This window comes from Amphiura filiformis, chromosome 6 (assembly GCF_039555335.1).
Source record: "Amphiura filiformis chromosome 6, Afil_fr2py, whole genome shotgun sequence".
Classification (NCBI taxonomy): domain Eukaryota; kingdom Metazoa; phylum Echinodermata; class Ophiuroidea; order Amphilepidida; family Amphiuridae; genus Amphiura; species Amphiura filiformis.
Window position 1 is genome coordinate 40,669,255 of NC_092633.1, and position 16,198 is coordinate 40,685,452.

The following is a 16,198-nucleotide window of genomic DNA, read 5'->3' on the forward strand; positions in this document are numbered from 1 at the left end:
AAAAAAAGCATTCACAATAATTCAGGAGAACCAAATTCGTTAAATTGAATACAAAGGCAAGGTTGCTTTGGTGGCATTTTTCATTCCCTTTTTGGGGTGAGCAACACCACCATCGTCACCAATTGTGTAACGCACGCATACGACGACGCATGATTACACAAAAGTTATGCCAATACAGCGAGTAAACAGAAATCAACTCAAATTGCGCTCCATCACACAATTGGGTTATCGGTTGGACTAAGTTTGAAACAAGATTTATTTAATCAAGTTAAAAATGCCTAAAAGCAACCATTAAAGGTAATTCAGTGGCAAGTATTTGAGGTTAATAGCCTCTCACATCTTTGTTTTTGTGGTAAGCATGGTCTGTAAACATCACCGAACATCCTTGAGGTGTATTTTTGTGTATGCAATTATTTAAAACTACTAGAGCTTGTTTGTGGTCACAGCAAATATGAAAGACATGGATTATGAACATTAAAAGGGCATTTCGTGATCCACAGCCTCATCCCCCCACTTTTCTCAAAAAAAGTTGAGATTTTTTATACCACTGGATACCTCTGGCTACATAATGTTTATGTACCAACATTTTCTTGCAGATTAATTCGTTTAGCAAAAATATCGCCAAATTACAACAGTGGCCTATGGAGCAGTGTAATACACATAATCATGCATAACTCGCAAACCCAAAATCGAATTCAACTGAAATTTTGGGAATAAGCTTTTTTCGTGGATACCTACTGAAAAATGTCATAAAAAGATAATGCTAGGATCACGAAATCCTCCTTTAATAAATGTATACACATTTAAAGGAACCCTTGGTTATTTTAAATTTTGAATCATGCAGTTGCCAGATGAAGTCCAATGAGATTGGATGAAAATTTGCAAAATTCGAATGATCAGTGACATTGTTATTCTACATCTACAGCACTGTTGTTCTTCATCTACAAAAGTCTTTGCCAATGTTGAAAAATCGTCTGAAAAGTTATTGATTTATAATTCAAACAAATTAAGCACAGATGAATGACTTTTGGACTTTGAAAAACGTTTACTGAAACTTTTCAAACATAGTCAAATTCTGTTCAACTAGTCTGTCTTGGTATCCCAAGTTTGAGAATAATAATTATATTTGTGTCATGAGCACCTGTACCTCCCAGTACCTGCCGGGAATTATACATTACTCTACCATTCCTGCTAGAGTTTCAAATTAACGACAACATAATGTTATAATGTATGTCACAGTTAAATGTCATCGACAATTATATCTTGCGGCACAGAGATCTGTCACTACATCGTTGTTTTGTATCGAACAAGATGACGAGCACAAAATTCAGTTTTGTCATTGTAAATATTTGATTTACTCTGAATAACAACCAGTGGCGGGACCAAGAATTTTTTCGGGGGGTGGGGTTATGGGGAAAAGGTGAATTTCTAGGGAGGGGGTAAAATCGACAAATTTTGCAAATGCCCCTTGCTCCCTCTATAAAAAGGCTGGTCTTTATCTACAACGGTTGTTTGATGTATACAGAATTGGCTTCATTATTAAGTAAATGTAAACTATAGGTGGCGCTATTGATCAAAAATCATATTTCTTAATTTGCAAGGGGTAGGTAATTAATACTGCCATTAAAACAGGTGGAATATGTGAAACAAACAACAAAGAAATGTTATAAACATATTTCATCAAAAAATAAAAAGGAATTATTTGTATTAAATGGCTGAAAGAGTATATCCAAAATAGCTTTAAAAAATGCTGTGAAATCGAATAATGTTTAAAAAAGGGGAAATTAAAGTTCAAAAATGACTCAAAAGCATCTGTATACATGTACATTAGCATGATACCGCTTTAAGCTGTTTAAGCCTAAAATTAGGTTGTTCATGATGTTTTGTTTCAAACAACCGTGCTACACCTTTATTCCTCTCTGTGCCTGCATTGTTCGATATCTTCACCTAATTTAAGATTAGTCACTGTTTTTTCATGTTCTTGATTCTACTCTCCATTCCAAAAACACAAATTTTTTGAGATTAAAAAATGCTATCAGGTTCTGCCAAATGAAACATAGCTCAATCCTTATCATTCATTTAGTACTAACTGGATATAAAATAAAAAGTTCAATATTTTACTAATTTCTTGAAAAAGAATAAAAAAACATGTATTTGTAGCATGTTTTCTGACAATCGAGTCACATATATCAACGACTTGGAACAACTAAGCATTCAAAATCTTGTGTTTATGCCAAAATTGTCCACTAATTTTCACTTGTTTGTGTTACTTTAATTACATGATTGGTTATAAGACTTAAACATGTCTTTTCCAACAATTAGAATGCATAAATTGAAATTTGACTTTAGACTGGATTGTCACATATATTTTCTATTTTACCGCTTACCAATACATACCTTCAAATATGTGTTACCCATGAACATTTTGGTTACCCACGAATCCCTACTTAAATTATAGTTAACAATGTCTTGATAGTGTTTTAGTTCATAGAAACCATCAAACACGATTTAATAGAGTATTGCTGCATGAAAATATGGAATGATTTTTCTTAAAATAATAATATAAAACTGTTTGCTATGTCCATTTGAATTTGGCAACTTCATTATTCTCATCATTATTATTATTATTGGGTTGGCGCTCCTGTACAGGTGACCACTCAAAAACACTGTCTGTATTGTTGTCTACTTTGTGCTGGATATAATGTGAACTGAGATTTGAAAATTATATCACTAGATAGCTGCTGTCTTCTAGATTCTGCTGGACATTTTTGATACCTTTGAATGCTATACTTTTTGAATATTTGCTGAAAGTTTTAAATTTTTGAATCTTCAATTTTGTTTGTGCACTGTTCTACTATGGTTACACACACACATCACAACATCCTGTTGAGTCATCCATGACTTTCACTGTTGACCATCCTAATCAATATTTCTTCCATTGTGGTGGATCAATAAAATCATCATTTGACAATGGAAGTGCTTATCTTGGTTATCATCCTGTCTGGGCTTGTATGCCCTATGATAGAAGCCCTAACATGGATACTATGGAACTTGAACCTGTTTACAGCCTATGGAATATACCTTGTTGTAATCAGAAAGTGGTACATCATCTCAAGTTTCTAGCTGCTCGCATTGCTTATAACTCAAATTCTACAGCAACTTTTCAACTAAGTCTTTTAGTTTCTGGTGATGTTAATCCAAACCCTGGACCTGATAATGTGAATCAAAACACTGTTGATGTTAAACTCTGCCAACATAAAATTGTTTATAATCGGGAACAACTATTTTCATTTAATTCGACTACTACTACATGTTCTTTGCCCAAGACTATTCTGAACTTGATTGATACTATTGGAATCCAACCTCGTCCACCTCGAAGATCTCACCGGGGTAAGCGAGGAAGGAGAAGAAATAGACCAATCCCAGCTACAACATCTGAAGCTGCTAATACTCTTGATCAACCCACTAATTCATCACAATCTCATAAGTCTGCTTGTTCAAACTTTGCTCTATGGAATGCCAGATCTATCAGATCTAAGACTGTAATGATCTCGGACTTAATTATTACTAATCGTATTGATATTCTCGCCATAACTGAGACTTGGCTTGATGGTGATCATCGTGATAATCACGCCATCGCTGATCTTACTTCAACTCTACCGGACTATCAATTACATCATGTCCCTCGCCAAAACAGAACTGGTGGTGGTATATTGGTATTTCTTCGAAAAAACTTCGATGTGCGTGTAAATGAAACAACCCCGTTTTTGTCCTTTGAATATATTGATCTTTCAATATCTGCTAATGATCAAAAACCTCTTCGTCTCATTGTCATCTATCAGCCACAACGATTTAAAATAAACAATCAACTACAAGTACATTTATGAACGAATTTTCTGAATTTCTCGAACTTGTTTCCTGTATTCCTGGATATGTAATGATATCGGGAGATTTTAATTTCCATGTTGATATTTTATCTGATCGTGAAGCTACAATGTTCTTGGATATTATTACATCCGCCTCCATGAAGCAACATAACACTTTCACAACGCATCGAGATGGACATACCTTGGATTTAATTTTGACTCGTGAATCTGTTAACTTTGCGTCTGATTTTTCTCCTACTGGCTATCTACCTTCTGATCACGCTGCTGTCAAATGTTTACTAGATATTGGTAGACCTGATCCAGTGAAGATGGAAATAAAGATGCGCAAACTTCGTGATATAGACCTAGACGCCTTCCGTAGTGATATCTTAAACTCATCATTACATTTGTCACCTGCTTCGGATCTGGATCAATTAGTAACACAATATGATTCTGTTCTGTGTAATTTACAAGACAAACATGCCCCTCTTATAACTCGGAAAATAACTTGTCGGCCGCACGCACCTTGGTATAATGAGGAGTTACGCAAAGTGAAACAACAAGTGCGTCGCTGTGAACGCCGCTGGCATTCTACTAAACTGGAAATTCATAGACAGATCTTCAAAGAAGAGTCTAATCGTTATCACCAACTTATTAAACACGCCAAGCGAGATTATCATGTTATGCAATTGGAAGGATGCGACTCTCGCCAGCTGTTTAAAAAGGTTGACAGTTTATGTACCCCTAAATCTACAAAGGTTCTACCTGCCGACACATCCAATGTTCCACTTGTTGACCGGTTCTCAAGTTACTTTGTTGACAAAATCAAGCATATCAGTGAGGAATTTAAGAACTTGCCTTCTACTACTGCTATTTCAACAGATATTTGTGAATCTACTACAGCCATCTTCTCTGGATTTAAACCTCTTTCTGAGGAAGATGTTAGGAACATCATCATGAAATCCCCCTCTTCGACATGTGGACTTGATCCAATACCGACAAAAAAAAAAAAAAAATGTCTCGATGAAATTGCTCCAATCATCACCAAAATTGTGAATTTATCACTCAACAATGGAAAATTTCCAGACGATTTAAAACATGCTCAAATTGTTCCTCTGATCAAGAAACCTGGTTTAGATCCGGAGACACTAAAAAACTACCGGCCTGTTGCAAATTTAAAGTTTCTTTCAAAGACAATCGAACGTGCATGTACTTCACAGATACAAAGTTACCTTCTTGAGAACAATTTAAATGGCAAAATGCAAAGTGCTTATAGATCTAATCACAGCACAGAGACTGCATTGTTACGTGTCTTCAATGACTTGTTACTTGCTGCAGATAAGGGCCAGGAGGCCGTTCTGATTCTTTTGGATTATTCAGCAGCATTTGACACTATTAATCACGACATTTTATTCCAACGTCTCTCTGATAAGTACGGCATAACTGGATCTGCTCTAAATTGGTTCCAGTCATATTTTACAAATCATATTTTACAAATTGCTCCAATCATCACCAAAATTGTGAATTTATCACTCAACAATGGAAAATTTCCAGACGATTTAAAACATGCTCAAATTTTTCCTCTGATCAAGAAACCTGGTTTAGATCCGGAGACACTAAAAAACTACCGGCCTGTTGCAAATTTAAAGTTTCTTTCAAAGACAATCGAACGTGCATGTACTTCACAGATACAAAGTTACCTTCTTGAGAACAATTTAAATGGCAAAATGCAAAGTGCTTATAGATCTAATCACAGCACAGAGACTGCATTGTTACGTGTCTTCAATGACTTGTTACTTGCTGCAGATAAGGGCCAGGAGGCCGTTCTGATTCTTTTGGATTATTCAGCAGCATTTGACACTATTAATCACGATATTTTATTCCAACGTCTCTCTGATAAGTACGGCATAACTGGATCTGCTCTAAATTGGTTCCAGTCATATTTTACAAATCGTTCTCAGTCGATAGTTATTGATGGCAAGGAATCTTCTGTTCATGTTCTTGATGAGGGTGTACCTCAAGGTTCTGTTATTGGTCCTTTAGGTTTCACAATGTACTCATCCCCTTTGGAAAGCATAATTGATGCTCACGGAATTAGTAGAATGATCTATGCAGATGACACACAGGTTTATGTTATTTTGAAAGATGATAAATCATCAGCTACAATTTCAGGATTGGAACTATGTGTTAGGGATATTAAAAACTGGTCTACTGCTAATCATCTAAAGTTAAATCAAGACAAAACTGAAGTTCTTCATATTACATCACGCTTCAGATCCAGTGATAGTATTCCAACTGTGTGTATCGGCGATGCTCAGATTGAACCATCTTTAAATGCGCGCAATCTTGGTGTTCTGTTTGAAAATGATCTAAACATGGCATCTCATATAAATAATATTTGTCGATCTGCCTCTCATGCTCTTTACAAAATTAGCAGAATTCGTCAATATCTTGATCAACATACTACAGAAAAACTTGTGCATGCCTTCGTAACGTGTCGTTTGGATAATAACAACGGTTTACTTTATGGTCTTCCTGATTCACAAATATCTAAGCTTCAACGCATTCAGAACTCAGCCGCCAGACTTGTAACACTTACAAAATCTCGTGATCATATATCTCCAATTCTCCGCGAACTTCACTGGCTACCTATCAAATCCCGCATAACGTATAAGATTCTTCTTCTTACCTACAAATCTCTTCATGGACTTGCACCTCTTTATTTACAAGAACTTCTTCATGAATATAAGCCCACACGCAATCTTCGCTCTACTTCTCAATTTCTTCTTGTAACTCCACCAGTGTCAACTCAATCTTATGGTCAACGTTCATTTTCTTCTGCTGCAGCTGAGCTCTGGAACAATCTTCCTTACAATATTAAAATATCTAAGACTGTTGATCAATTCAAATGCTCTGTGAAAACATACTTGTTTAATGTTAAAAATGTTTAATGCTTCATTTCTATATCATGCCTGTAACCATGGTTACATTTTAAAACTTGTTGTTCTGTTGTTATTTGTATACAGTGTTTTTTATGTAGCGCTTTGAGACTTAATTGTGTATTGCGCTTTATAAGCATGGTTTTATTATTATTATTATTATTATCATTTTTATACCCAAAATGCCATAATGATCCATTATAGATAGTCCACGTAGTTTGTATTTTGATTAAAATTCATTTTAGTGCCATTGTAGCCTGAATTATTGACATACGGAAAAGTAATTTTTATTTTTTATTAAAAATCAATAGGAATTTGTGCTAATTTTCAGACGCTGTTACCCCCACGAATCCATCCGAGGTCCTCATTCTGCGACGAGATTTAAATCTAACTTAATATTTCTATAAAGCATTTATTCTAATCTTTCGAACTAATGCAGTAATGTTAAACGACAGCCACTTTGGAAAGAGCTGTAAGAATTGACACAATCTTACCTATACACCTGGTTCTTTCTTAAAATTTATAATAACCAAAATATTTTTTTGAAGATATATGTAATACAATTCTATTTAATGTTCAAAGTCTTCGCCAATTTCTAGTCTATATGGGTCACAAGTTAACTATTAAAAGATATTAAAGATAGTGAAATTTTAATGGCGTACAACAGGTGAAAAAATCTTAAATTCGTGGGTGACATGCATATGCGCATTTAACACTTTATTTGGTCTGGCAAGAAAAGTTATTTTTCAATCCGATGGCACTTTTACCTGATGATTCACTAGATATGATCTTCGCATTTTATAAATCTAGAATTGAAAAGGAAAACATTTCTAAATTGGCCCCCGGAGAGAATTGTGTCCCGCTTTGGCTGGAATTGACCATATAATCCAAAAAATGAGTGTTGTAATCTGGAATGGGGAGTAGTCACTATAATTTAGCAAAAACTGGACTTAGGTCATCTCAAGAGGACTCTGATAAAACGCTACATTATGACTTTATGAGTTTTTGTCTGGTGACTCAAACATGTAATCTTCAGATAGGGGTGAAAGCAATATTGATAACGTTTAATAGAGGTTGATATGCGTTTTTAATGTTGGCAAGGAATACAGAAGTGAATTTAAAGTACCCCGTACTCACTTTGAGTGGAATTTAAAAACATAGAGCTGATATATTTTGAATTTAAAACTGCAATGAAGCTGACACTCGATAACTACGTGACCAAATCCACAGTTACGTTTAAGTATCTCAGAAGTACTCTACAATAATGTGACTATAGCAGAACCGTTATAGTCAGCAATATAGTGATATGCATTATTTAGATTAATTCAATCGATTTTGTATTCTGCGTAGAAACTATTATTAGTGCTGAAAGAAATCATTGGTAAATATCATGTGGGATGAAGGGAATAGAACTAGTAGAAGATACAAAAATACATGAAGCAAAAAGTAACACTATTATCATAACATAACAAATCATAATAAGATGACTTGACAGAAGTTTTTACATTTAAAAATAACATTTCATAATATAAATAAAACACTTAGCGTAACATGTCTAAAAGACGGAGATGTGATTGTCAATGTATATCAACAACATCTTGGAGAATAATATTTTGTCAGAGATGAAGAATACACGAAATTTAATGCAAATAATGTTCAAAATAATGTATTTGGGTCAGACAACAGACACGACATTGTAAATTTGACCTAATATTCAATGGACAGAATACCCAAGTGTTGTTTCAGTCAACAACTCTAATTGCCCCTTGTCATGCTTGTGTTGAATAAAAAGCAACGTCAATATTGACGAAAAATGTAAATGGAAAAATGTAAATAGCTCAATGCATGAGTAACGCAAGGAGGCATATGAGACATTTGGTCAATAGTAAAAAAATAAAGTGCAAAATATCTAATAATTTCACAGCTTTTATCTTCTTTCTTCGTATTATTTCCTTTAATGTATCTCCTTTCCAAATATACATTAATATAAATATAATGCATATTGGACAAAAATATTTTATATACACTTCATACCACTTCTTGCAGTAAGTTCATATAGCGTAAAGGCTTAAAGCATTGGCAAAATAAGAGACAGTAGTGCGTAAAATAGACCCGTCTTCCGACGTGTTCTTTTTTTAACCAACCCGTCCGACGTACGCCCTGAAATGTTGTCACTCTAACTAGCTAGTGGTATACCGACCAACCAAATAGCAGGACAAAAGTGACTAAATTTGTGATCTTCATCTTGCGTAAGGCCTTTTTAAGGCCACTGCTATCTTTATATGGCCCACTTCAGCATTAAAATTGCCAAAATTACAGGTAAAGTGAACAATTTTGGTAACGGGATAGCGCGATTTTGCCAGGAAAACCGGGGAGATGTGGAGAAAATTGCCCCAAGAAATGTTTCAGGAACGGCAAAGAGTAAAGTGTAATTGAAATGACTGAAAATTCTAAGTTGGCAGTAAAAGTCTGGCTATGTCCCTGGAATGTGACGACATCATAATCTTCGACAAGGAGGAGAGGTGGTTTGAGAGGGGAGTGAAAGAATCCATCCGGGAAAGAGCTGAGCAGCCAGCACTCAACAAGAAGGGGGGCCTCCGTTTCCTGCTATCACACGCCTTGGACACCACCGTGAAACTACTTCCTCGCCGATTACCATCACGTGACCAAACCATCAGTCAAGTCTCTGCGCAGTCTGATGAAGACCCGGTGAACGGGTCGCAACGTTATTGAAAAAAATCGTTGGTGAGTCCAGTATTTGATTCATATTTTTGTCTATTACTTGCTTTTACTGAAATTTTTATTTTTCATATTATGCAATAAACGATTTAACCTACTTTGCCTACAATACCCTAGAAAACCCAAAATTATTATATCATACTGTAAGCAAAACTTTAGGAATAATAGAGAATAGTACGCGTACATTGCTTTGATCGGAAGCAAAATGTGTTGTCTGATCTGTATCAATTGTCTTAATCAGCAGATACGTGTATTTTATGCATGCAATGACACATTTTGTCTTATACGATTCTCTGCATTCACAGGAGTTATTTATGTCAAGTTTATGTCACTTGAACTTCAGTATTATAAGTCAAGAACAAAGAAATTATATACAATCGACAACGTTTTCGGTATCAATAATATTGGAAAGTAAAATTTTAAAAAATGGTTCTTAACTATTGCAAAAGTTTTTTTTTCATTATCGATCGATGGTTATGCAACATAAGTATAAAGGAATTTGAGGAAGAGCTTTCTATATGAAACTATTCTGGCTCTAAGGTATTAGAATCAACTTCTCCCAGAAAAACTATCTCAATCTCGGAAAAGATTTTTATTCCATCCTACCCAAACGTAACGAAAGTCATGTCATTCATAGTGTCTTAACCCTTGGGAGTACAGAACACACTGTCAATGATGAATAGAGGATTTAACATTTTACGCTCTTAATCCGTGTTATTTTTCTTTGGACGTTCACTTCCTGACTGTTCAAACTTTAATCAGAACGTCTTCCAAGACTTTATATTCCCAAGCAACCGATGCTTTTCCGATGATATTTGCTTTGAAGAGATCTGTATCGTAGCCGTGTGGGACTGTATTACGCTATTTTTTGTTCGCTCCTAGATCAATCTATCACCTGAATTGATTATAAGGAAAGTAACTGCGCATTATACAATTTCAAGAACTTCCTATATAAAATCATTTGATGTTTTTTTTTATAATAAATATGTTGATTGTTACCTCAAGATACTGTAGCCAAATATTTAGCGTCCTAACAATATCGGTTTGTGAGATGAAAATTCTTGAAATTTTGGACCAAAAATTTTCATAAAACGATTAAGAAATTCACAGTGAAAGTGAAATTGTGCATTAACATATTTCCAATGAAAGTAAAACCGATTTTGAAACATTCAGTTGGTCTTATAAGGGTTGACCGCCGGTTCCATCCGGTTTTGCTCTAAACAATGGAAACCGGATAAACAATGAAAACCGGACGGAACCCGCGGTCAACTGCCGGTCGAGCTTTGATTTCATCCCTAACAAAATCTGGAAAAAAATTGGATTTCTTTGGAGCATCACGTTATTGTGGCTTAGATCTTTGATAAAAATCGCCATCATGCCATTAAGATACCATAAAAATAACAAGTCTACATGAAAGAACACCAAGCACTAAAACAAATGCACATAAAGTTGTCGGGATCTTCTTGGAGCACATAGATAATACAGGTCAAAGCACAATTTGAACCATTTTGTCGCATTTTCGGAATGCCATTATCTCACAACTGGGAAAATCATTTCAAACAGAAATATAGTCGAAGTAATTTTAATTTTCTCATAGACCAATCTGAATATAGCTTTGTAAATTTGTTTAAAGTTTTATAATCCGTCGTTTTATCTTTTCAGTTTCTGTTTCCGTATCCGTATCAGTTTTTGTAAGTCATTGTTATTCTGAAGTGGTAGTCTCCCAGGTGTGACCAATCTTTTATTCTAGCCTTTTGTTAGTTACTGAAAATGTGAAGCCCGTGAATTTCAGTTTTCGTTTTGGTAAGTTATATTGATTTTTTACATAAAACCTTGAGATGTGCGGTTGGGTGCTAATCTAGACAAAAGAAGAGTCTAAATTTTACGATCCTAAATTCGCGGTAAATTGTACGGCTTCAATTGACTTGTGTTTGGTGTATATGCACTTACGCCTAGACGTAAGTGGCTCGTAAAAATTGTCTTGCATTGAAATATATACTAACCACTTGCCAAGTTATAAGCAAAAGTCTTTCATATGGGCGATGAAACGAGCGTCTAAAATAGTCAAATATCTCCCAATGAGGCGCGTACAAGTGGTGATTTGATAATCATGTTTTATATTGAAATGCAATACAAAAAAGAATTGCATTGGAGCAAAGATAATGTATTCTATTCATTCGTACCACTGGCAAGCTAATCTAATAATTGGTTGGGTCTATATGCAAGGCTCGGGTTTATTTTAAATGTTTATTTTTGCAGAGCTTATTTTCAGTCATGGATCATACTGATAAATTTCGCAGGGGATGGAGAGGGAGGGAGGGAGGGAGGGAGGGAGGGAGGGAGGGAGAGGGAGGGAAAGGGAAATACTTGAGACTGAATAAGTGAGAGTGGGAGGGGTGAGGAAGACAGAGAGGAGAGGGAGAGACTGAAAGACTAGAAAGAGAAGAACTCGAGAGGAGAGAGTAGGGACTGGGGAGGGAGGTGGGAGACTGATCAGGGGGGGGGCAAGAGTAAGCAAAATAGGGGGATAGACATTGATGGAAGGGCGACACTGTGGCCATGCACAAGTGGTTTGGGGTTCGACAGGCTCATAAGCGGACCTTTTGTGATTTTAGGGTTATTTGCAACGTTTTTACAGAAAAAAGTGGACTTTGTCATTCGGATTGGCATGCATTTTGTCAAATTAATATAGATCAATTTACCAATGTTAAAGACGAGAGGGCGCTAGGCCATTAAAAACACTGGTGTTAACATAACCCGATTTTATTGACATAAGCAATCACCTCTATTGAAATAAGCTGATTGGTACTTCAGAGTTAATAATGAAGTCAGATTACAGTAACTTACTGAATCCCTTGCGTTTTCGTATCTGAACAAAAGACTTACGGAAACTGAAAAGATAAAAAGACCCAATGACTATGAAAAGTGTAAACATTAAAACATATAAACATTACTTGTTTTCATTGAGAATATTGTTTGTTCATATTATGCAAAACGATTTAACACATCTTGCCTACATACCCTAGAAAAACCGAAATCCATTCCTTTGATCGGAAGCGACAGATGTTTTCTGATCTGTATCAAATTTAGTGGATATTCTATACATGCAATGAAGCACTTTGTGTCGTGTATCGAATTGTCTTATTTAGCAGATATTCTATGCATGCAATGGAGCCCTGTGTCTTAGATAACTCTGAATTGTCTTATTTAGCAGATAGTCTATGCATGCAATGAAGCACTTTGTCTTAAATTACTCCCTGAATTGTCTTATTTAGTAGATAGTCTATGCATATACGACTCTCTGCACTCACACAATTATCTTGAGGACATTGGGGAAAATGTCAAAATAAAGTGACGTTTATTTATATCATCTCAGTGGCTTCTGACTTGAATTTATGTATGATGATTTAAGACCAACCGTTTTCGGTATGAATAATATTGGAAAGTAAAATAAAAAACCCACTGAAAAACAAAGGAGACTTATTTTACTAAAATGGTTCTTAAATATTATCGATCGATGGTTATGCAACATAAATAAAAAGGAAGTTAAGGAAGAGCTTTTTCTACATGAAACTATTACTTGCTCTAAGGTATTAGCTACAGCTTCGTACAGACAAGCTATATCAATCTCGGAAAACATGTTTATTCATCCTACCCTAGTAATGAAAGTGTTGCCGTTCATAGTGTCCTAACCCTTGGGAGTACAGAACACACTGTCAATGATGAATAGAGAATTTAACATTTTACGCTGATATTTTTCTTTGAACGTTCATTTCTTGAGTGTTCAAACATTATTCAACAACTCTTTCGATACCTTTGTACAGGAGCCAAGCGTTGTTAATCCGTGATGAATCTACAGTCCAGTAGCGTATACGCGAACGCAAGGTTATGCGTACGCGTTTTGCACGAGCGCGTAAAATTCGTCATGCCTAGAACGTATGCGTAAACATGAACGAGATCTCTTTGGCGGTAGCAGCTAAATACATGAAATATTACCGCTTATTCTTTAGTTTTATTGCTGATATCAACAGAGAAATACCGCGATCTTCTTGTAAGGTTGAATGGCAATGACAAACGAACATTCTGAATGAAAGAATCATATGAATTACATATCTTTAGCTTGTTTCGTTGTTGAAAGGGATTCAATCATGTTTCACCGTTGTTCATCACCGATTAACAACTCGCTTCCAGCGCGCCTGCGTGGTTTACTTCGCTCGGGCAGCTAAAGCTGCCCACGAGAAGTAAACCACTCAGACGACGCAGACGCATCGTTGTTAATCGGTGATGAACAACGGTGAAACATGATTGAATCCCTAAATCAAAACATCGTCCAAGACTTCATTGACTTCTATCATGTCTATTCCCAAACAATTGATGGTTTTTCGATGTTATTTGTTTTGAAAAGATCTGTATCGCAGCCGCATGGGACTGTCTTAGTCTATCTTTTGTTCGCCTCTAGATCATGTTATCATCTAAAGTTGAATAATAAGGAAAGTATCTGTGCATTATACAATTTCAAGAACTCCCTATATAAACTCGATTGTTGTTGTTGTTGTTATAAAAATATGTTGATGGGATGTTACCTCGATGTTTCGATTTGTGAGATACAAATTCTTGAAAGTTTGTACCAAAAAACCTCATGAAACGATTAAGAAATTTACAGTGAATGGGAAATTGTGCGCTAACATAATCCCAGTGAAAGTGAAACTGATTTTGAAACATTCAGTTGGTTGACCGCCGGTTCCATCCGGTTGTACCCGGTTTCTATCGTTCTAAGCAATGGAAACCGGATAGACGTTGGAAACCGGACGGCGCCATTAAATTACCATGAAAATAACAAGTCCACATGACAGAACACCGAGCCCTGAAACAAATACACATAAAGTTGTCAGGATCTCCTTGACACACAGAGATAATACAGGTCAAAGTTCAATTTTTACCATTTTATTGCATTTTCGGAATGCCATTATCATGCAACTGGGGAAATTGTTTCAAACAGAAATACAGTCGAACTCATTTTAATTCTCTGTTGAACCAATCTGAATGTAGCTTTTTTAAAAAAGTTTTATAATGACCATGAAAAGTGTTAAATACACATTACTTTCTTTATTTTTTCATAAAATGTAAAAACTGATTTAACTTATCTTGCCTAGATACCTTAGAAAAACACAAATCTATTGCTTTGATCGGAAGCGACAGATGTTTTCTGATCTGCATCGAATTTAGTGGATATTCTACACATGCAATGAAGCACTTTGTGTCGTGTATCATATTGTCTTATTTAGTAGATATTCTATGCATGCAATGAAACATGTCGTCTTAAATGACTCTCTGAATTGCCTTATTTAGCAGATATTTTATGCATGCAATGAAACACTTGTCTTAAATGACTCTCTGAATTGTCTTATTTGGCAAAATAAGAGACCGTAGTGCGTAAAATAGACCCCGTCTCTTGTTTTAACCAACCCGTCCGACGTACGCCCTGAAATGTTGCCACTCTAACTAGCTAGTGGTATACAGACCAACCAAAAAGCAGGACAAAAGTGGCTAAATTTGCGATCTTCATCTTGCGTAAGGCCATTTTAAGGCCATCTTTATTTGGCCCACTTCAGATCTAAAATTACCACAAATATTTGCGCGCTTTATACGCAAACGTCTCGTTAAAGTAATCAATTTTGGTAACGGGATAGCTGGACGATTTTGCCAGGGGGGATCCGGGAGGTGGGGAGAAAATTGCCTCAGAAAAGTTTCTGGGGTAAAATAGAGACAGCAAAGAATAAAGTGTCATAATATTACTAACAATTTGATAAAATGGGGGCAAAAGTCGGCTTTGCCCCTCGGCAGTAAAAGGCTGGCCACATCTCTGAAATGTTGCCCAGTGACAACTTGACACTACGATACATCATATGGACAGGCTAATTTCAGGCAGAACAGGTTACCTTTAGGAGCAACCTTTCCTGCTGACTAGTTGCTTTTTGCTGAATTGTACACACTTGCTCCTTATATCAAACAAACTTAAGACTAAGTATGTTACCCTACAAAAGCCTCTTCCCATTCAAGTTCTGAGTGTTTGTATCCCATAACAGTCAGTTGCATTGAATAACAAGACTTATACACCTTTTCTTCCTTAGGGTTTTTGTGATGTACAGCTCAATCTTGAATCTAAACAGTTTTGGATTATAGCCTTTTGACCCTAAATAGATTCTTTAGCCATCGTTAGAATAAATCAATCTTTCTATTTAGTTGTTGTCTTTTGTGCAATGTCTTATCATCGCATGTTGTATAATGTTCTATTCTCACTATTGCCCTTGTCTCAGTCTGCAGCTAGGTTTGCTCACTCCCCGGCTCACTCATTCTTTTCGTCTTGCACTAGCTGCTCTTATTTTCAATGTATTGTCATGTATCGTTGTGTATCGTAATCTTATTTGGTTTTGTATTATATCTTTATAACCTAAATTTTCCGCAAAGGGTTCATGACTCGTTTAGTTCTCCATGCGGTTTTTCATGACTCCTTGCAATTACCTTTGTTTAATTTACTTCTTTGTTATATTTTGCTGAATGAACTCCGAAAAGGTTACAAATCGCCAAAAATAAAGTTCCAACTTTCTGCTTTTTAATTTTTTAAAGATCTCAGTAAAATGGTTCATTGCTTGG

General features: G+C 35.7%; 1 protein-coding gene across 1 annotated transcript in view; it reads left to right on the plus strand.

Moving 5' to 3' along the window:
• Positions 1 to 3,994: 3,994 nt before the first annotated feature.
• LOC140154524 (uncharacterized) overlaps positions 3,995 to 16,198 on the plus strand; it is a 76,322-nt gene continuing 64,118 nt past the window's right edge. Inside the window, exons 1-2 of the mRNA XM_072177094.1 lie at positions 3,995 to 4,807; positions 5,555 to 6,686. Coding sequence (XP_072033195.1) covers positions 3,995 to 4,807; positions 5,555 to 6,686 — 1,945 coding nt within the window. The remainder of the gene's footprint in view (positions 4,808 to 5,554; positions 6,687 to 16,198) is intronic.